The sequence below is a fragment of the Mus pahari genome, chromosome 1, assembly GCF_900095145.1.
Source record: "Mus pahari chromosome 1, PAHARI_EIJ_v1.1, whole genome shotgun sequence".
Lineage (NCBI taxonomy): Eukaryota > Metazoa > Chordata > Mammalia > Rodentia > Muridae > Mus > Mus pahari.
In genome coordinates, this window is record NC_034590.1 from 71,141,094 (window position 1) to 71,163,531 (window position 22,438).

At 46.4% G+C, this 22,438-nt stretch overlaps 1 protein-coding gene across 1 annotated transcript in view; it reads left to right on the forward strand.

Annotated features, from left to right (window-relative positions):
- Window positions 1–22,438, forward strand: part of P4ha3 (prolyl 4-hydroxylase subunit alpha 3) — a 33,662-nt gene that overhangs the window by 10,012 nt on the left and 1,212 nt on the right. The window contains exons 4-12 of the mRNA XM_021201683.2: window positions 3,346–3,495; window positions 6,221–6,272; window positions 9,085–9,248; window positions 9,437–9,613; window positions 14,770–14,834; window positions 17,297–17,456; window positions 18,729–18,791; window positions 21,129–21,197; window positions 22,058–22,154. Of these exons, the coding sequence (XP_021057342.1) occupies window positions 3,346–3,495; window positions 6,221–6,272; window positions 9,085–9,248; window positions 9,437–9,613; window positions 14,770–14,834; window positions 17,297–17,456; window positions 18,729–18,791; window positions 21,129–21,197; window positions 22,058–22,154 (997 nt within the window). The remainder of the gene's footprint in view (window positions 1–3,345; window positions 3,496–6,220; window positions 6,273–9,084; window positions 9,249–9,436; window positions 9,614–14,769; window positions 14,835–17,296; window positions 17,457–18,728; window positions 18,792–21,128; window positions 21,198–22,057; window positions 22,155–22,438) is intronic.

The window sequence follows — 22,438 nt, forward strand, 5'->3', positions numbered from 1 at the left end:
GGTTCCTCTGTATAGTCCTGGCTATCCTGGAACTCACTTTGTAGACCAGGCTGGCCTCGAACTCAGAAATCCGCCTGCCTCTGCTTCCTGAGTGCTGGGATTAAAGGCATGTGTCACCATGCCCGGCTTTTTTTTTTTTTCTTTGAAATTCATTTTCAATTTGGCTATATTAATTACACGTTTTTCCTTCCTCCTACCACCAGGTCACCAGTGTCCTCTCCCTGCAGGACATTATCTTCTGAGGTTGGCTTCCTCACTCTGCAGTTTATACCACAATGCATTTCTGTTGTTATATGCATTAATTGTTCATTTCATTTTTTTTTTGTTTGTTTTTTGAGACAGGGTTTCTCTGTATAGCCCTAGCTGTCCTGGATCTCACTCTGTAGACCAGGCTGGCCTCGAACTCAGAAATCCACCTGCCTCTGCCTCCCGAGTGCTGGGATTAAAGGCATGCGCCACAACGCCCGGCTTATTTCATTTTTTAAAGACATTTTATTTTATGTGTATGAGTGTCTTGCTCGCATATATGTCTGTGTACCATGTGCATACCTAGTGCCTCCAGTGGTCAGAAGATGGTGTCAGAGCCACTGGAATTGAATTATGACACTTGAGAGTAATGGGAATTCAACCCAGGTCCTCTGCAAAAGCAGCCAGCACTCTGAACTGCTGAGCCCTCTCTCTAGCCCAGTACTTCATTTTTAGTGATTTGTTATGTGAATACGCCATAAATGGCTTAGTCTCTTATTGCTATAAGCTCAGACTACCTGCTGTCTGAGCTACTGTGAGGAAGGGATGCTATTAGGAATCTTACTGCATCCTGTGACTGCTTGTGCTCATTTTCTTTCTGTCTCCCTCTGTAGCCCAGGCTGGCCTCAGCCTCCCACATCCTACACAGCTTAAGCGTCTGCTAAGGCGCTTGCTGCTTAGGTTTTCAGCTAAATTTATGCTTCTACCACCTGGCATTTAACATTTTTTCCCTTTGGAAACATGTAAGTGCTTTGTGTGTTTTGTTTAAAATGTCTAAATATTTGTTTTTGAAAGAATTTCAGTTATGTTGATCTACCATATTGTGAGGACTTGAAATTCTCCATGAAAATATCAGATAAATGGTTTGGACCGGGGTATAGCTCCCTAGCATGCATGAAACTCTGGGTTCAATCTCCAGCATCACTTATATACATACACATAAAATACATACATACCAATACATACACACTACATATATCCATATAAATACTACATACACATCACACACATACTATACATGTCCATATAAATACTACATAAACATCACACACATACCACACATATCCATATAAATACTACATACACATCACATACATACCACACATATACATATATATACTACATACACATCACACTTATATATATATACTACATACACATCACACACATACCACACATATTCATATATATGCTACACATATACATATATATATATTATATACACACCACATATATACACTTCCCCTAATGTACATACATATCACATGTATACATATATATACTACATACACACATAAACACACCACACATAACACATATGTATACCACACATACCACAGTATACATATACATACCACACATGTATACTGCACACATACAGTGCCCCCCATTTACATACATACCACACACCATTTATACACACATATACATACCACATACATGTACATATACACACAGCATACACATTTAATTTAACCGGAGAAGTTTAGGTTATCATCAACATCATCATTATTATTATTATTATTATTATTATGCAGTTAAACCTTTTTTACAAATTAGAAATGGGTAGAGAATAAGCAAAACAGAGCCAGCAGGCACTGGCAGGCCAGAGCTGGGAGCTGCTCTATTATTCTGGCTGCAGAGTAGCAGCATCTCCAAGGACTGCCCTGACTGGCAGTTACACCTCAGTGAAGTCATTTGGGAAGACTTTTCCAACTCCGTAACTTTATAATTCCATGTTGCTTCAACGTTGACTTCCAGGAAATTCTCCCCAAAGGTCTGGCATTCTGCTTAACTGTAAGCCGGTGGGAGACAGGAGCTATGTCTGTGACACGCTGCCCTGTTTTCTGGCATTCCATCGTTTAATGAGAACTGACATGCTCAGTTACCACAGCATTCCCACTGCCTGCCACCGTTCCAGCGTTGACTGTGTTGTCCTGGGGGATTGGTTTGTTCACAAGCCTTCACTGACTCAGTACCTTAAGGAGAAGAAGCACCGCATGCACGATCATCAGAAAGTACTGACTAAATGACATGTGTCTCATCCTCACAGAGCTACCACAATGTCCTTCTAAGGACACAGTCACGCCTGCAGAAGGCCAGGTGCATACCCCTCACGTTCACTTTTCTGTTTCCATCTCACTAGACTCCAGAGACTTCTGTGAGCAGAATGATAACTTTGCCATTCTCCCGTCGTAAAGGGCCATTCCTCCCAACCCTGTTCACTGTAATCCTTTTCCTTCTTTGAGAAAGGTCCAGCTCAGATGCCGCTCTGCAAATCTGCTGAGACCTGAAGCCTCTTCCCATCTCCATGCCTGAATGCGTTATGCATTTTTCTTAAAACCTCCGCACCGCTCTGCCCCCTCTTGCACATACTTGAGTTCATCTCTCTCACCTCCTAAAGCATAAACTCCTCCAATGCAGAGCCCTGACTTCTTTCCATAAGCACAATGCCTCATACTATTGTTATCTAACGGATTGTTAGATATCTAGGGTATTGTTAGATAATAGATACTGTATTAGTCAGGGTTCTCTAGAGTCACAGAACTTGCAGATAGTCTCTATATAGTAAAGGAATTTATTGATGACTTACAGTCTGCAGTCCAAATCCCAACAATGGTTCAGTAGTAGCTGTGAATGGAAGTCCAAGGATCTAGCAGTTGCTGAGTCCCACACCNCAAGAAGGCGAAAGAGCGAGAGCCAGACTCCCTTCTTCCAATGTCCTTATATGGTCCCCAGCAGAAGGTGTAGCCCAGATTAAAGGTGTGTGCCACCACACCTTTAATCCCAGATGATCTTGGACTCGGAGATCTCCCTGTCTTCTCAAGATCTCCATACCAAGATCCAGATCAGAAACCTCTATCTCCCAGTCTCCAGATTAGGTNCACTGGTGAGCCTTCCAATTCTGGATTGTAGTTCATTTCAAATATAGTCAAGTTGACAACCAGGAATAGCCACTACAGATACCAAACTGAATAAAAGCAAATTTGAGAGTGGCTAGTCTTCTGGAATTCAAATGCCTCCTACTCTGTGTATTCCGATGATTTCCTTGTCTCTGTCTGAGAACTGAAGCCCAGTTGTGGCTCGTGTTCCCCGCAGGTGGCCTATGACATGGGGGATTACTATCATGCCATTCCGTGGCTGGAGGAAGCTGTCGGTCTCTTCCGGAGATCCTACGGAGAGTGGAAAACAGAGGACGAGGCCAGTCTGGAAGATGCCCTGGATTACTTGGCCTTTGCCTGTTTCCAGGTAGGAGAGCGATGAGGTTCATTGTTAGCACAGTCAGTACAATGTTCTTTACCGCTTTTGGATTTTTTAAATCTTCCTGGAGTGTGTGGGGACCGAGTGTAAGGCTGTTTTGTTTTTTTTTTATTATTATCACCGCACATCGAATGTAAGTAAATCAAGTTTCCAAAAACTCTTAACCTTCCAGAATGCTTACAGAGGTGGGCTTAGAACCCACATCTGAATCTAAGTCTAGAGTGCTAACCAACGCATGAACCACTTCACAATCTTCACATGTCTTGTCACAGACTCTTTTCTACTTGCTAGTGCAGCAGCCCCACAGGTGTTTCACAGGACCACAGTGAATGCAGGACACTCACTGTTGTCTCCATGACTCATGACTCCTCACTGCTAACGGAACATAACGTTGCTATGAAGGGAGAAGCTTGGTTATCCTCTCCCACCTGACACTGAATCCAGCTGAAACGTGGCCATTGTTGGCTGCAGAGGTGACATCTTTATCCCACTGTACCAATCTGTGGGCCTCCTGCCACTCTCTTCTTTCCTAGGTACTGTTGATCTCCTGCCTGCTACATCACACATAGACATCTCTCGCCTAAAATATAGCAACTTCCATCTTTCCCTATGACAACCTCATTTCTCACCAATTGTACAGTCCTCAAGAATAGGTTGGGAAGAAAAAAACACCATCTGGCAGGTTCCATGGAGTTTCCAAAGTTAATGATCCAGGCTGTTCCCTGATGTTAGTTTTTGGAGGACTCTGGGAGTTGAGCCTGGGGTGTGGTAGGCAAGTACTCCACCACAGAACTACACCCCAGCCCCATGCATGCATTTTCTCACTGTCTTCCTGAGAAAAGAGGGAGCCTGTGTGTGATCAAAAATCTTGCTGAAAGAACACATTTATCCTCAGAGCAGTGAACAGTCTGCTCCCTCCATGGTCCTTCTCAGTATGTGGATCTTAGCTACATGCATGGGACATGGGACATGGATTTTAGCTGTGTGCTCCACCTACCTCTCCTGGGAAGTTGCTGATAAAAAGGATTGGCTGTGAGGTTGCAAAGGGCGAGGCATTGTTGAGCTTTAGGAGAGGAAGAAAATAGAACCAGCATAAAGAAAATCCGAATGAGGCGACTAAGGCACTCTGCTCTCAAGATGGGATTACAGACAGTGCCCAGTGGTTAGTTTTGTTTTATTTCCCTGCAAATCTGGTGCCAGTCTTCCCCTCCCTTCCCCTCTTCTCCCCATGTCACATCCAATTTGTCTGATGAAATTCTATCCATCAGACAGGCTCAGCTCAAGAGTCACCGACTTTATTTACCTCCCCTCATCCCACACCTTGCCCTGCGGATGCTCAAGGCATTTTCTATCCTACTTGAAATTTGCACAAGCACCAAAACACAGAAGACTCATCTCTAAATGATTTACACCCCCTACTTCTACAGTACATCTGGTAGACGTCCCTTCACTGTGGACCTTTGACTACCATATAAAATATATTTTTAATAAAAAAAAAATGTAGTAACAATTAAATCAGTTGTTAAGCCACAGACCGTGGGATCACACAGACAAAGTTGAAATTCTGTGAAAATTTGAGCCACTGACTTTATCTGCCTGAGCCTCAATTTCCCTCCCTGTAGAGGTCAGAGAAGACTAAGAGATTGGTGCATGTTTTAAAAGCTACGACTTTACATTAGCATCTGGTGAGTACAGAATACTCTTAGGTTACTGAACCGCTCCTCTGTTAAGTCTAGAACAGAATCATTCTCAGTAATAAAGAATGAGAGCAATCTATAATTCCAACAGCAGCGGAACAGTCACCATCTGTAATGTTGTTTCTAGGTGCAATAAAATGCAGCCATTGCAGTGATTTCTGTGAAGGCCGTGCTGTGATAAAAAGTGTTCCTGGTGCACAAGGAAACAATAGGACCGGAAAAAAATAGGATCGTAGCTATGTAAAAAGTGCATATAGTCAAAAGCGCCTGAGTGGCTGGGCTCAGTGGAGTGATTTTTTTTTTATCCCATTCTTCATATATTTTACAGTGTGATGATTATTGCTTTTATCACTAAAATGAAACGTTAGTATGCTAAAAGTTCAAGGAATTCCATTTCTGTACATTCTGGTCAGCTAGTTATTCTGCAGGGCCCAGACACAGAAGGAAACCTGGTTCTCAGGCTGCATGGCTGCAGGTGGCTGGTCTGTACACATCAGGCAATGTTTGTTTTAGTTTTTCTCTTGCTTCCTTCCCACTAACTGTCTAGACTCTAGGAAGTACCAAGCCTGGAGAACAAGCATAAGCTGTACACACCTGCTAGAATTTTTTTCCCTCTGTCTCCTCCTCCTTCTCTTCCTCCTCTTCCTGTTCTCCCCGCCCCCCTTTTTTCTTTTGTTGGTACTGTGACTTAAACTCAGGGCACACACTAGGCGAGCAGATCACCTCTGAGTTGTGCACCAAGCCTAATCAAGCTTATTCCAATTTCTCTTTCTACCTCTGCTAGTAAGGGCAGTAATAATGTACTGTTAACAAGGAGACTTGATTTGTCACAGGGCTGCAAAAATAAAAAATCAAAAACAAAAACAACCAAAAAATACTCTGCATTCATGCCTTTCTCAGTGAACTTTATTATCTACTATGTTAAGAATATTTTATAGCTTTTAAAACTATTAAGTGATTTAATTAGAGAAAATATCATTTCAGCTGACATTTTCTTTCTTTTCTTTTTCAATAAGGTAGGAAATGTTTCATGTGCCCTCAGCCTCTCCCGAGAGTTCCTTGTCTACAGTAAGTGACACTAAGACAGAGGTGACCCATCTCACCTCTGCTCCTAACCTGTAATTTGTGTGAAGTATAGTTTGAATGTGTGTGTGCATGCATATGTGTGTGCATACATGTGTGTATGTGTGTATGCCTGTGTGTGCATATATGCATGCACGCGCACACGTGTGTGTGTGTGTGTGTGTGTGTGTGTGTGCACATGCCTGTGCATACACATGCAGAGAGCAGAGAAGGTGTCTTCCTTTATTGATATCTTACTTCTTTCTTTCTTTTTTTTTTTTATTTTTACCTTGTGAGTATTTTTATGTGCATGAGTACTTTCTCTGTCTGTATGTTTGTGCACCACTTGTGTGCCTGGTGCCTGGGGAAGTCAGAAGAAGATGCCAGACTCTCTGGAACTAGAGTTGCAGACAGTCCACTAAAAGATGAATCAGAGCTCTTAACCACTGAGCCATCTCTCCAGTCCCTCCACCTTATTTTTAAAGACAAAGTCTTTCACTGAACTTGAAGCTCACTGCTTTGTCTAAGCTGTTTGGCTAGCAAGCTCCTGACCTCCAACAGTCTGCCTGTCTTCACCCCCCAAAAGCTGGGATGTCAAGTGCAGATATAGCTATGTCCAGCCATGTATGTGGGTGCTAAGGATTTGAATTCAGGCTCCTTCGTGTTGACAGCAAGTGTCCTGTGAGCTACCTCCGCAGGGAGGATCATTGAAAGGGGGAAATTCATGAGTTACTTGGGAAAATGTTTAAAAGATGTCGCCCTGCCTCTTCCCAACGTGTTCTTTCAATGAGAACAAGTGCAGGCTAAGAGCCAGTTTCTGCAGAGGCAGTTTGAAGACCCAGGGTTTGGAAGGAAACCCAGGAATGAATCGCATCAATGTGCACTGTGTATGTGAGAAGGGAGGGACTCAGAGGGCCATTCACGTCTTTGACTGTTTACTGAGAGCTATCAGTTCTTGCTCAAAACCAGAGCTCACTTGGCTATGCAGGCATCCTGCCCAGGTCCGGCTTCAGCCTTGTCAGGGAATGCCTTATGTCAACATCAAGGGAGGAGATGCTGCATAGCCCAGTTTGGAGATTTCTGCTTAAAATTTTGGTGATACACGGCTTCCTAGATTTTCCTTTGAGCATTTAGCTACTGAAGTGAGATGCAAAATCACTGATAGTCACCAAGTGTTTAAGGACGTCTTGACAGTTCGTTTTGTCTGTTCACTATGCACATGCCTGGTGCCCATGGAGACCATGGAGAAGAGGGTGTCAGATTGTCTGGAACTTGAGTTTCAGATGATTGTGAACCACCATGTAGGTGTTGGTAATTGAAGCCACATGCCAGGGCTGCCAGTGCTTATAGCCACTGAGCCGTCTCTCCAGCCCCTGGAGTACTTTAAACTGCAATTATTCATAACTTTTACATGAATTTACCTAGTGTGTTCTGCCCTTCACATCTATATCTGGATTCTGTATCCATGGCTTTAACCAACTTTGTATATTAAAAAAAAAAAAAACATGAAAAACAGTGTTGTCAGTAAAGAACAGGTATAGCCTTTCCTCTTGTGGTTGTGCGCTGCCTGATATGGGCACTGGGCACTGAACTATGATCCTCTGAAAGAGTAGGAAGCACTCTTAACCATTGAGCCATCTCTCCAAGCCCCTAGTAGGAATTCTGAAGGATCCTTCAGAATTCTCAACCTGCGGGCCCAACATGAGGAAGTGTATTAAAGGGCCCCGCATTAGGAAGGTTGAGAACTGCTGTTCCCGAGGACCTAGTGGAGCTGAGCATGAAGAGGTTTCCAGTTCTACTGAGAACTGGGAGCTGGGGAGAGTGCCCTGTGGGTAAGAGCACTTGCTACACAAGCGTGAGATCCCGAGTTCGAATCCTCGGCAGTCATGGAAAAGCTGGACATGACCCACACCCGCTGCCTGTAACACCAGAGCGGGACTTGGAAAGGGAAGATGCAGGCGCAGGTGGCTTTCTGGGGCCTGCAGGTCAGACAGCCTAGCTGAAAAAAACAAAACAAAAACAAACAAACAAACCCAAGGAACACCAGGTTCAGTGAGAGAGCGTGTGTCAAAGGAATAAAGTGGACAGCAACTGAGAAAGACACCCAACATCCCCTCTCTGGCCTCTGAAAGCACACACATGGACACACCCCCTGCCACACACACATGCTCACAGGAATATAATCTATAAGGAGAGCAGGTGGGGCCTGTACTGTTGGTGATCGTTGAGCTCCCTTCATTTCTCTTACTTGCCATGTTCTCGTCCAGGTAGTTATTGGACTCTGCTCGGGGAGTCCAGCCCAGTGACTGGCATGGAACATGTTTTGAACATCTTTGAAGTGGACTGTTACTGAGTGGTGGCCACCATGGTCCCTGTCTAATGTTAGCAGCCATCCCTCAGGTCCAGCAGGCCCAGGCCAGTTTTTTTTTTTTTTTTTTTTTTTTTTTTTTTTTTTTTTTTTTTTTTTTTTTTTTCTTGTTTTTTTTATTTTTTTTAAGCCAGATGCTCTTTCAGGGGGAAAAAACACTGACGTGAAATTTAAAATGTGTGTCACCCCTGTGTGACAGGGACGCTTCAGTAGTTTGGTTTTTTTCTTGTTTGTTTTGGGGTGTTGTTGTTGTTGTTGTTGTTGTTGTTGTTTTTATGAGACCAGGTCTCACAATACGGCTCTGGCTGGCCTGGAACTCACAGAGGTCCTCCTGCCTCTGCCTCCTGGAAGTTGTGGTCAAAGGCACGCCAGCTTGCAGGAAGTCTTGAGAGTTCTTCCCCAGGCCAGTGTTTGTTCATCTGTGTTCTTTCCTGTTTGGGTTTCCCCCAGGCCCAGACAATAAGAGGATGGCCAGGAATGTGTTGAAATATGAAAGGCTCTTGGCTGAGAATGGTCACCAGACAGCGGCCGAGACTGCAATTCAGAGGCCCAACGTACCTCACCTGCAGACCAGGGACACCTACGAGGGGCTATGCCAGACCCTGGGCTCCCAGGTGGGATTCCTCAGGGAGAGAGAAAGGGGAGGATTGACTTGAGGGAAAACCTGACGCCTTAATGGTGATACAACTTACCAAACAGCACCCAAATGGCTCCATCGTCTAATAGTCCTAAATCCCGGTTTTTAATGCCATGGTTCCCTTGACCCTTCCTTTCTTACATTAACTCTATTCTTTCCTTCCAGCCTACACACTACCAAATCCCCAGCCTCTACTGCTCCTACGAGACCAATTCCAGCCCCTACCTACTGCTCCAGCCCGCCCGCAAGGAGGTCGTCCACCTACGACCGCTCGTAGCTCTCTACCATGACTTTGTCAGTGACAAGGAAGCTCAGAAAATCCGAGAGCTTGCAGAACCATGGGTGAGCATCCCCAAATACCCTCTGTGTCCCCTCATGTCTGAAGAACAGAGACCTGGCGTAGCAAGACTCCGCAGGAAGTCTTAGTCCAGGGGTTCAAAATGCCAAGCGCTCTGTAAGACCAGTCAGCGGTGGGAAAACATGGATCTACTGGCCTCTGGTGGGAAAGGAATGAGATAAGGTGCCAGGGGACCAAGGAGATGTTTACATCGTGCTGGAAATGTCTTCTTAGGAGTATGGGATGCATAGCTTAGACAGTTGCTGAAATCCAGCCAATACTGTGCTTGAGATTAAAGTGTGTGTATATATATATATATATATATATATATATATATATATATATATATATCAAGGTGATATCAGGAAATACAAAGGAGACTTCTGAAGACATCAACTTTTCCTTAAAATTAATAGAAAAAAAAAACTTGACAGCAACAGGAGTGAAACACTAGTACGTATCTGCAGACAGAGTAGATTATCTGACTCAACTTCATAACTCTGTTCAAAAGGAAACTGAGGCCCAGAAAGGGGAACTGACTGAAGATAAACATGCGCTGGAGTTTAGCGAGTGCTGGTTATCACTCTGTTGTTTTTCCTATCAGGAAGCTTAGGTTAAGTTATGCTTGGTAATCAATGGCTCCTGAGCCTTGGCGACAGCAACAGTTTACCACATTGCGTGTTTGTGTGGGATTGGCTGAAGCTCTGGAACCCGGCCTGGCAGAGTAGCCTCTGTTGGAGTCTGGAGTCTCATGGAAGAGGGAATAAGACAGAAATGGCAATGGTGAATTGGCTTTCAAAGCTTCTATTTGGAAGCAAAAACATCATCGTGATGTTCTAGGACAGATAGACAGAGTTACATGGTGAGACAACTGTCACAAAAAGCCAAAAAGCACCCCCCCCCAAAAAAAAAAGCCTATCTAATCCTTCACATGGGAGCAAGGAACAGCTAGTGACCGAGCTGAGCTGGTGCCAGTGGGAAGGGGTTTGTCTTTGCCTCCCACTTGGAAATGCTGTAAATACTCAGAAAAGATACCCCATCTCACCTCTACAACCCTCTTGTATTTTCTTTAAAGGCGCAATTATTTGGTGCAGAATTATTTATTTCCAGCCAGACATCATGTTCTTAAGTATGCTGTCCGACCAATGGGGATTTAGTCATCCATCAATAGAACATAACTACTTAGACCCTTGACTTTTACAAAGAGGTGAGGAACTTTTCCTCCATGTAAGGCAGTGGTTTTCAACCTGTGAGTCTTGACCCCTTTGGAGGTTCAATAATCCTTTCACAGGGGTTACATATCAGATATTCTGCATATCAAATATTTACATTATGATTCATAACAGTAGCAGAATTACAGTTATGAAGAAACAAAATAATTTTATGGTTGGGGGTCACTACAACATGAGAAACTGTATTAAAGGGTCACAGCATTAGGAAGGTTGGGAACAAGTGGTATAAGGGAAAGACAGTGCTGGGATCAAGTGTGCTGTGTGAGGTGGCCTAAGAGGAAGGTGGGTGGGAGGGGAGCTCTGCAGAGGATAGGCAGGAGCAGGTTTTATTCACTGAAAGGGAATTCTGGGAAGACAAAGCCATATACTACAAGGGCCTGATGGGTGACATGTTCAGAGAACAGAGAGAAGCTTGATGACTGTGGTGCACAAAGGACGGGGCAGAAGATGACCACTGACAGGGATGGACAATGAATAGACACCACTAACAAAGGCCACAGTGGAGAGTTTGGGCTTTATCTCATAGGCCATGGAGGAGCTGGGGGCAAGCTGCTAAACAGAAGAGGGAACGACTGGGCCTGTGATTTTAAGGAAAACCCTGGGAGCAGATTGGGAAAGAGTCTGGCTTGGAGTAAGAAGAGCAACCACGCAGGAGGCCCTTCCTCCAGGCTGCTCTAGGTCGGTCTGTTGTTCGGTTCGCTTTGTCTTTTGAGATGATTAGCTAGGGTGGGGATGGTAACTAGGCATTGCCGGTGGCATCAGCTTCTCAGGAGCCACAGTGGAATCAGACCAGCAGCAGCCTTTTCCTTAGAACAGCTCTGTTGCCATGGCAATGGCCATCCGGAGATGCTCACTGAATCCTTCACAGCAAGGTCATCTATTCGACACGCACAGACCTTGCCACTCTCCCTTTCTGGGCAACCCCTCGCTGGGGTTGTTGATGCCTGCCTGCCTGTGATTATTCCAGGAATAAGCTGAGGACTTGTTGGGGGATGGGGCCCATGGTACCTGAGCCTCCATGGCTCTCTGCCTCCTCCTTCTCCTCCTCCTCCTCCTCCTCCTCCTCCTCCTCCTCCTCATTCTCTTCACTCTTGAGGCCTCCTCCCATCAACCTTCCTCCCCACTACCCCTGCCCATCTGCCTCAAAGGCTCAGTGGAGTCCACGGGCCTTCAGAGTGGCCCCAGCACTGGGTGCAGTTCTGGCCTGCTTTCATGGTTCTCTGGGTGACTGTGCCTTGCAGGGCACTTTTATGGGGCCATATGCACTAAATTGCCCTTTCTCTGAACCCAAAGCTATATAGCACCTAATTTTTCTGCCGTTTATGTATTGGCTGGTATCACTAGACATTTTGTGGGTTAGTGTCCTGTCCTGTCTCCCCAGCCCATTTTAGGCTCATTGCTGCCAGAATCTTAGGATTTTGTCTTGTGGGTGGTGTTACTTGTTCATACACTCATTTGTATGACGCCAGACTGAATTCGAAGGTTTTCTTCGTTAACCTCCTCAGGTGACTTTTTGAGACAGGCTCTCTCATTGAACCTGGAGCTCATCCATCCAGCTAAGCTGGCTAGCCAATGAGTGCCAAGGATCTACCTCCCTAACACTGGGGTTTCAGACTCCCTCCACATCTGGCTCTCATACTGGAATAACTGCTAGAGCTCAAACTCAGGTCCCCCTGCTGGCCCAGCAGACGATTTATCAACTGAGCTCTCTCTCCAGCTCCTTAGTTTTAATACTTGGAGAAAGGTTTGTCCTGTCACCCAAACTGGCCTCAAACAGCCAGGTTCTGGGGTCCTCCCATCTCAGCCTCCTGAGTGCTGAGCCTACAATCGCGTGCCCCCTGCCTGCCCAAACTAATCTTTGAAGATCAGAACTGACTTTCCAAATCTCTTACTTACACTTCTGCTTGAGTGTTGACACCCGGCTGTTGCTGACTCCTTTTTGACAATCCAGCGGCAAGCCTTTTCTATAAATAGGCCTCTCTTTCCAACCTTCTCTCTCTCTCTCTCTCCCTCACTCTCTCTCCCTCACTCTTCCCCCTCCTTCCTTCCTTCTCTTCTTTCTCTCTGGAATGTCTGGAACACTACTCTTGACTTCTTTCAATATGTATGGTTGCAGCATGAATGTAGGCACTGGGAAAGCTTCCAATCCCTGAGAAGGGAGGAGCTGGAGGCCTGTCTATGTCTATCCACAGCAGCCTGTGCCTGCCCATCGCAACACCATCAGTCCACAAGCAGGGGCTTTGTCTGGTTTAATATACACACACATATACATCATATACATCCATCACAGTGCTGAACATCAAAAACAATCAATACTTGCTCTCAAAATGAATGACTTGTCTGTACAGACTAATGACAGATCTGTGAAAGGAACTAGGTACTAAGTAATTCCCTAATGGGGCAGGGCTTTGTTTTTAAACATTGATTTTGCCCTGGAGTAACAGAAGAGGGCATCTCTCCTCTCCTTCTCTCTGAGTGGTTTAGAAAGGACAGGGGGCATCCTAGGATAGCAGGGCGCCAGGGCAAGACGAGCTCTCCAGGGTGCACAGTGCACTGTGCCTATTGATGAGAAATTGAGTCCAGGGAATAGGAACAGGTTTTTCCAAGATCGTCTGCCTGATTTAGCAGCAGAGAAGGCTGCTGTGTTAGAGAAGGGCTCGGCTCTACGCCCTTCACGAAGGGAAAGGTTTCAGTTGTCTGTGGTGCATGAGGGAAAAGATTTTGGTTGTACACATTCATTGTTCCACTTCTGAATCTAACTTCTTAGAAATAAGAAGGAGGCGCCAGCTTCGTTTGCTCAGCTGTCCCTTTAACCGTTCCTGAGCATCTATCTACTCCCTGCCAGGCAGAGCCTGTGCCCCACAGAGGCTGACTCAGAAACCAGAGACAGAAGCAGATATAGCCTCAAGTGCTCATTTCTCTGTCCCTACAACAGTGAGTTTGCAATAAAATATGTAAAATATAAATGCTGCATACAGATGCACTTGGAACAAAATAGAAACAGTTCAATTACCGACCTCAAACCTGTGTTGTTGCTGTTGTTGTTGTTGTTGTTGTTTTCCCATAAGCTGGGCTTATGAAAGCATATGCAGCTCATCAATGAAGCTCTGGAAGGAAGGAAGGAAGGAAGGAAGGAAGGAAGGAAGGAAGGAAGGAAGGAAGGAAGGAAGGAAGGGCTTTGGCTAGGGTTCTTCAAAAGGAGCAGGCTTCCCTTGAGCACACACCCATGTTTCGGGGGGGGGGTGTTCATTTGATTTGAGAAACAGGAAGCATTTGCCCTAGCTCAAGCCTGTGATACAAACTGAGATGAGAAATCGCTCTGTTCCTCCCCAACTCAGTCTTGCATGCACAAAAGGGATTCGGTAGAGACACAATTGTACTGGCTCTTTACATGCAAGAGACGTGTTCCTGCCATGCACAAAATATACTTCAATAACCTGGGCTTGGTGGCGCACGCCTTTAATCCCAGCACTTGGGAGGCAAGGGCGGGTGGATTTCTGAGTTCGAGGCCAGCCTGGTCTACAGAGTGAGTTCCAGGACAGCCAGGGCTGCACAGAGAAACCCTGTCTCGAAAAAAACAAAAACAAACAAACAAACAAAAATACACTTCAATGAGTAAGGAACAGGAGGTTGACATGCTGTAGAGAGAGGTGTGTCTGTGGTCATGATGGGCTGTCCCTTTGCATCAGAACCTGGTCTTTCGGGCTGGAGAGATGGCTCAGCAGTTAAGAGCATTGACTGCTCTTCCTAAAGGTCCTGAGTTCAAATTCCAGCAACCACATGGTGGCCGACAACCATCATAATGAGATCTGACGCCCTCTTCTGGAGTGTCTGAAGACAGCTACAGTGGTACTTACATATAATAAATAAATCTTTAAAAAAAAAAAAAAAGAAGAAGAACCTGGCCTTTCTCTTGTTTTTCCTACCAGCTCCAGAGATCAGTAGTGGCTTCAGGGGAAAAGCAGTTGCAAGTGGAGTACCGCATCAGCAAAAGGTAGGATGGGCCTTGTGGGCAGAAACTCCGGCCTGGGACTGAGGGCACAGCTGACTTCGATGTCAGCAGTAATCTTCCTGGGACTGCTAGAGGGCCTGTAGTCCTGAAATCTGCCCTGAGAGAAATTTCCACGATGTCACACCAGTGACAGGGGACTGCAGTATCATCTGGAGATTAACTGAGAGGTCACTAGGAAAAGGCTTGGAGAAAAACATCTCCAGCTTAAAGCAGAAAACACGCATTGCTGCTGCTTCTCCAGCATGAGTTCCCACACGCGTCTGTAATTTGACTTTACAGTCTTCATCCCCACCTCGTGACTCCTATAGAAAGCATTCCTAGCAACATGCAGGCAAAAGGCAGAAATGGACTCCCTGGGCCCGCTGGCTTCACCAAAGAGCAGGCTCCAGGGTGGGACTCCAGTCCTATCATCCACCGTCCTTCCCCTCCCCTCAGCCATTTCTTTGCACAGTGAGTACAGGGCTGTCCAGAGAGCGTGAGGAGGAGTGTCCTTCATGAGAAAATGGCATTAGCACCCTAGAGAAAGGCTCGACTTCTAGGCTTGGGTCCTTGTCCTCTGGGAGGGGCTGGAGGGATGAGCTTTGGTTCAGATGGTTTGAACTGAATGTGTTTGATCTGCTACATTTAGGGACTGTTCGTGCTACTTCTTGCTGTGAGCAAAATCCTAGCAGGAAACAGCTGAGGAGAGGGGTTGATTTTGGTGACTGTTTGGCGGGGACAAGGCCACCATGATGGCAAAGGCTTGGTGGCTCCACGGTGGCTCCACGGTGGCAGGAATGGGCGGGGGAAACTCTCCCATCTCTATTGGGTGGAGACAGGGGCTGGGATTGGAGGCAGGACTAGGCCATGATCCCCTAGACCCATCCCCAGGTTCTACAACCTCACAAAGCAGGGTCGTTGTCTGGAGACCAAGTGTTCATGCACATGCACTGTGGAAACACTTCCAGCCAGACCATTCGCAGGGACATTCTGCATTAAAAGCTGGTCTCTAAACCATGGCGTATCTGCTTGTCGGTGTGTACACCGCGTACATGCGTTGCCCACAGAAGGCACAGCAAGGCATTTTACTCTCAGAACTAGAGTTACAGGCAGTTGTCAGCTTCCCAAAGTAGATGCTGGGAACTGAACCCAGGTCCTCCACAGGAGCAGCAAGTGTTCTTAACCACTGTGCCATCCTCTCTCTTACCTCTGTGCTTTTCTTCTTTGAAACCAGTGACTCACTTTGTCCTGTGTATCTTTACAAGTCAAGAGTAAGTAGTTTAATCATCTGAGTGTAATGTACATGGAACAAATTACCCCATCAGGGTGTCACAGACTTCACTTAGAGAGCATGGCCTCATTTTTCCAGGGATCTCAATTCTGATTCCAAATTTTCTACTTCGTAAGAGCCCCAATATGACATTCAGGAGCAGAGTTTGAACTGGGCATAGATGGGTCCTGTTTTGTGTGGAGTTGAACCAAAGAACTGGCCCTGCCCTTGGTATTATAGCAGTCAGTAACATACCTTATGAAACATCTCCTTTAGTCTTTCTGTTACAGTCTTCTAAAGTCCTGGAGGTAGATATAATCATCACTCCCATTTATAAAGGAGCACACTGGCTCTGGGAGGGGCTAAAGGTTAAGGACCTGACATCATCATGCAGAGAAGTAACGTTCTTACTGCTTTAGCTTCTTCCCTCCCATCCCTCTGTCTTTTCCTTATCTCCCCCGTCCTTTGGTTAGGTATCAGGGTATCAGGGCCTTGCTGTGTTTCCCTTGTGAACTCCCCTGACCCAGCAGGCTTCACATTAAGTCCTGGCTGCTCCTCCTGCCTCTCTGCTTCCTCTGTTGGAGATGTCTTCCTAGCACAGTGGTTTTAAGGACGAGGTTTTCCCATGTTCCCCTCTGAGTCACAGGCCTGGGTTGTGTGGGCTTTCGCCTGCTCGGCTCAGCAGAGCCACACAGAATGTTAGCTATGAGAGTGAGATCATAGGCCAAAAAGATCAGGCTGGTCTGACATGAAGGCTGAGTGGGAGGCTAGGCATTCATGGCCCTTCCCTCCCTCCCTCTGGTAACAACCATCATTCATTTCTTCATCCATCCATCCATCATCCATCCATCCGTCCATCCATCCATCCGTCCATCCATCCATCCATCCATCCGTCCATCCATCCGTCCGTCCATCCATCCGTCCGTCCATCCATCCGTCCGTCCATCCATCCGTCCGTCCATCCATTCGTCCGTCCATCCATCCATCCATCCGTCCGTCCGTCCGTCCGTCCGTCCGTCCATCCATCTGTCCATCCGTCCACCCACCCGTCCGTCCATCCGTCCGTCCATCCATCCATCCATCCATCCATCCATCCATCCATCCATCCATCCGTCTATCCATCCATCCATTCACAGACATCATGCAGTACTTCCAACATCAGATCACTTATGTTTCATCCCTTGCTGTGTTTTAGCGCCTGGCTAAAGGACACAGTTGACCCAATGCTGGTGACCCTTGACCACCGCATTGCGGCCCTCACGGGCCTCGACATCCAGCCTCCCTATGCAGAGTACCTCCAGGTGGTGAACTATGGAATCGGAGGGCACTATGAGCCTCACTTTGACCATGCTACGGTAAGGATGGAGTTGATGGTCAGTCTTTTGGGGCAGGGAGCCCATGCGTTTTCCTTGGAAGCAGAGGTCTGGCAGGGCTCTCAGGGAATACTAAGTGAGGTCCTAGAACAAAGGCTTTTGTCTTCAGACTTTCTGACAGCCTTGGCTCCGCTGATTCCTGGATTCAGTTTCTTATTCCTCTTCTCCAGAATTTGTGAGTGGAAGAAGAATGTGGTCTGTGATAAAATCCTGTCTCTCACCTCCCCTGAAGACTGTTCAGTGAAGATTGTCCTCAAATCCCTCTCCTTTCTTTATGATCTCAGACACTCCCCACAATGCCAGTAGCATTTATTTATGTATCATTCATTCATTCATTCATTCATTCCTTTTTATTCTTCTCTCATACATTACATCCCGATTGCTGATTCCCTCCCTCCATTTCTCCTTCCCTCCCCACACCTCCTGTCTCCTCCACCTCCTGTCTCCTCCAGATCCATTCTTCCTCTGTTTCCACTCAAATAATCAAATTATCAAATGATGGAAATATCACAATGAAACCTATGAATACAATTAATATGTATACACCTCTCTCTCTCTCTCTCTCTCTCTCTCTCTCTCTCTCTCTCTCTCTCTCTCTCATGAGAGAGAAGGGAGGTATACAAGTTAAAGAAGGAGGCTAGGCACAAAAGCCTGCATATTTTATTATTCTGATTACATAAATTACTAGAAAAGACAAAACATAGTTTGGGCAACTGTTAAACTTAAGTAGATAGCCAGGTGGAACTTCGTTAAAATAAATTATGGACAAGTTTGGGCGACTGTTAAAATTTGCTAAAATGCAGTGACTAGCATTTACAGTGAGTGGATTTTATGGTATGTAATTTATATTTCTGGTTGTCCCTTGGTTACAGATTGGGTGTGTGCATTGGGTAAATAATTTGGACCACCAAATCTATGATTTGATATTTCTATATAATAATCATCTTTTATAATATATTACATATTTTCTTTATTCTACCAAGAACCTAACATGCAGAACTTCTTGTCTGATTTTTTTTTTACTTGACAAACAAGTTGTTTGATTTGTATAGAAATCACTCGTGCATATCGGGAAACTGAATGTTCAATTAAGCAGCGTGTTGAGTACTTGCCAGCAAAGACAAACACACTCTCCCTGGTGCAGTCCAGGGTCATATGCTGTCCTTGACACCCAGTTTCATCCCTTTCTGTACTAATGGTGAATTACGACACGGCTGTCACTCAGATGGGTCATCTGTTCTATTTCTGTCACAGTCGCCCAGCAGCCCCCTGTACAGGATGAAGTCTGGGAACCGAGTGGCAACGTTTATGATCTATGTGAGTCTCGCTCTGGGAGGACCAGGGCTTCTTACTTAGTGGACAATTAAACTATTTGATTGTATGGATTTTCATAGTGATCTCATATATTGGTTTTATCTGGTACTGAACACTAAAATCTCTAGAAATTCTGTAAACCTCAAGACACATTGCTGGGTGGGGGGTGGGGTGGAGTGTGTCAGTTAGGCATTGAAGAAGGGAACACCAGACAGACGTCCACAGAAAGCTGGCAATGTGAAGATCTAAATATGATGTTCTAGGGATGGGGAAAGCCAGGGGACCATGGGACTTGACCATTACGGGAAGAGGATACGGTTGCTACCCAAAGCCTGGTTGGTACGCAAATCCATAGGCCCTCAGGGAGTCCATAGACCTGCAGGAGAAGGGAAGAGAGAGGAACAGTTTAGACTCTGAGAGGGGAGAAGGGCAAGATGTAAAGTCAGTACCTCTGATGTGCAGTAGAGTCCTCATCCTTAAACAGTGACGTGATCAATCGGCCTCCCCTATAAATCCCTAGCCTGGGACAACAGGATTCAGTCCCAGCCTGAGTCGGCCTGAGCCAACCTTTATTATTAACCTTCAGGCTATGAAGGCTCGCTTTCTCCTCACAAACCTGCCATAACTCCAACCATCTATCTCTTACAAGAGACTTTTAGAAGCAGCCATTTATTGGGGGAGACATATTAACTCTCCTTGGTCTCTTGGATAAGATCAAGTAGAGATGAGGCTGTTGGTGGAAGAGTAAACATGCCCACTACAAAGGCTTTGGACAGCACTCCAAAATGAAGGCCTGGCTTCAGGAAGAACAGATGCCCCCTCTGCACGCTCTCTTCCCCGAGGGCTGGATCAGGTCTCCACAGCACAGCCAGGAAGGGCACTCAGAGGCTGGCATTCAAGATCATCTCTGTGTCAATGATGCCAGAGTGTCTCCCAGTGGCCCAGTTGCACGCCTTCCTGTGGTAAGAGGACGTCACCTGTAAAGTGTCACAGTCAGTATGTAGAAGTGTTTGCCTGGCAAAGGCTGAGGGCCTCGTTCAATCCCCAGAGCCTATGTAAAAACCTAGGCTTGGAGATCAGTGCTGGAGAGACAGACAGGCGGATCCATGGTGCTCAGGGGCCAGTTAGCCGATTCCAATGGGCAAGCTCCAGGTCGAAGAAAGATCTTGGTCTCAAAAAGCAGAGTGGACAGTGTCTGAGAACTAACACCTGAGGTGGCTTTTACACACACACACACACACACACACACACACAGTTTAACACCAAATTATTCCCCAGTGATTTACGGTTACTCTTGCTGTGATGAAACACCAGGGCAGGAGCCTGGAGGCAGGAGCTGATGCAGAGGCCATGGAGGGATGCTGCTTACTGGCTTGCTCCCCATTGCTTGCTCAGCCTGCTTTCTAATAGTACCCAGGATCACCCTCCCAGGGATGGCTCCACCCACCATGGGCTGGGCCCTCCCCCATCAATGACCAGTTAAGAAAATGCCCTGCAGGCTTGCCTACAGCCCCATCTGATGGAGGCATTTTCTTACTCAAGGTTTCCTCTTCTCTGATGACTTTAGCTTGTGTCAAATTGACATAAGACTACTCAGCACACTCAGGTAACCTGGAAGGAATCTGAGTGAGCTCAGGACCATAGTGGGGCCAATAAACAGCTCCTGTGATTCCTTTCCTGATTGAGATCCTTAGAGGGAAATAGATTCAATCGAGAATATTTGAGGGGCAGGTGAGATGGCTCAGCAGTTAAGAGTGGCTACTGCTCTTGAGAGAACCAGAGTTCTGTTCCAGCACCTGCATCAGACAGCACACACCTGCCTGTGGCTCCAGGGTTTTTTGACCGCCAAGGGCACCTGCACACATATGCACACTCAAATACAGACAGGCTTTTATTATGTATATGAATGTTTTGCCTGCATGTACATTTGTGTGTCACATTCACACCTGATGCCCAAGGAGCCTTGAGGAGGAATTTGGATCCCATGGAACTGGAGTACAAACGATTGTGACCTGTCATGTGGGTGCTGGGAACCAAACCTGGTCCCCAGCAAGAACAAGTGCTTCTAACCACTGAGCTAAAAAAAATAAATATTCTTTTTAAAAAATTGAATCTACTTCTTACAGCCCTCTATCAAGATGGTAGCCAGAAGCAAAAATAAGGGGGGGGGGAACCCAAAAAAACCTCATCTTGTGAGAAATCCCACAATTTCACCCGTAGCTGACACAGGGGAGCCCATCTCACAGTCTGTGCAGAAGTGATCTCTAAGTTCATGAACTCTAGACAGAGAAGGACAGTCCACAGCTATCTTAACTCTGTCTTCTTCCTCTTGCATGATAGCTGAGCTCCGTAGAGGCTGGAGGAGCCACGGCTTTTATCTATGGCAACTTCAGTGTGCCTGTGGTTAAGGTAAGCAGGGCCTGGCCCTGGAAGATGGGGTTGAACTGGTGATGCCTGGGGAGACAGATAAAAAAAACAGATCCTTCCTGAATCCCAAGGACAACCTTCCATTCCTGCCACCACATGTTCTGTGGTCTCACTGCTTGTTTTACTTCCATGCCTGTCTTCCTTGTCACTGTGGGTCCCTCAGAGGTAAGAACTCCGAGTCCCCTTCAGATTCTCCAGCAGTAACTAGTTCCCCACAGAGCTAAGGTACTGAGGCTCAAAGCAAGGCCTTGGGCTCCATCTAGTCTACTGGCCATGGTTAAAGGGAGACGTAGGGAATGGATAAGAAACCAGCGCGTGGATAGAGAACATAGGCTATGGGATCAGGACGTGGAGGCTTGAGTCCTGACTTTGCTTCTTAGTTGCATGTTTTCAAGGTCCCGATGATGGAGGACCATGGTGCACTTGCCGCCATTGGTGTGTGTGGATATCTTTTCTACCCTGTGGGTCTTGTTGGGCATCCGTCTGCAATGATCCTATGAGCCTGTGCTCCCCTGGCTTCTAGCACTTAGCACATTGCCCTGTTCTGCTGCCCTTTCCTATCTGCCTCTCTTGAGCTCCCCAAGAGCAGAGCTGGGTGTGGCTTGTCTCCACAAGCCAGGCCAGGAGCAGAGCAAGCCGGGAGGTGAGCAGTGACCCTCACCTGAGTGCTAGGTTTCACCGTCTTCTGTCTTGCAATGCCTGCTTGCTCCAAACTGCACAGAGGGAAAAGAGTTTCCTTATTTGATGGCATAAATTCTGTGTCCTTATTCACATGTCTGCCTAGAGTCTGGGTTTCTGGGCTGACTTCCCCACGCCCCTGGGCTGGGCCGTCTTGTTTTCAGAATGCTGCACTGTTTTGGTGGAACCTGCACAGGAGCGGAGAGGGGGATGGTGACACACTTCATGCTGGCTGTCCTGTGCTGGTGGGAGACAAGTGGGGTAAGGACTGCCTTTGGGGGTGAGAGAATGGGGTGAGGGGGCATAGGAAAGTGAAATGGGAGCAAGTGGAGACTGGCAGAGCCTCACTTCTGATAAAGCCTCATGGTATTGCCCAGGCCCAGGCCCATGGACAGAGTAGAATCAGAGGCCCCAGCAGACTGGAGCCGATGATGAGCAGGCGGCCTGCACCACAGCAAGCGTCTACAAAGGTTTACTGGTCGGGGCAAGAGACTTCCTTTCGGAGAGGAGAGGAGAAGAGGAGAGGAGAGGAGAGGAGAGGAGAG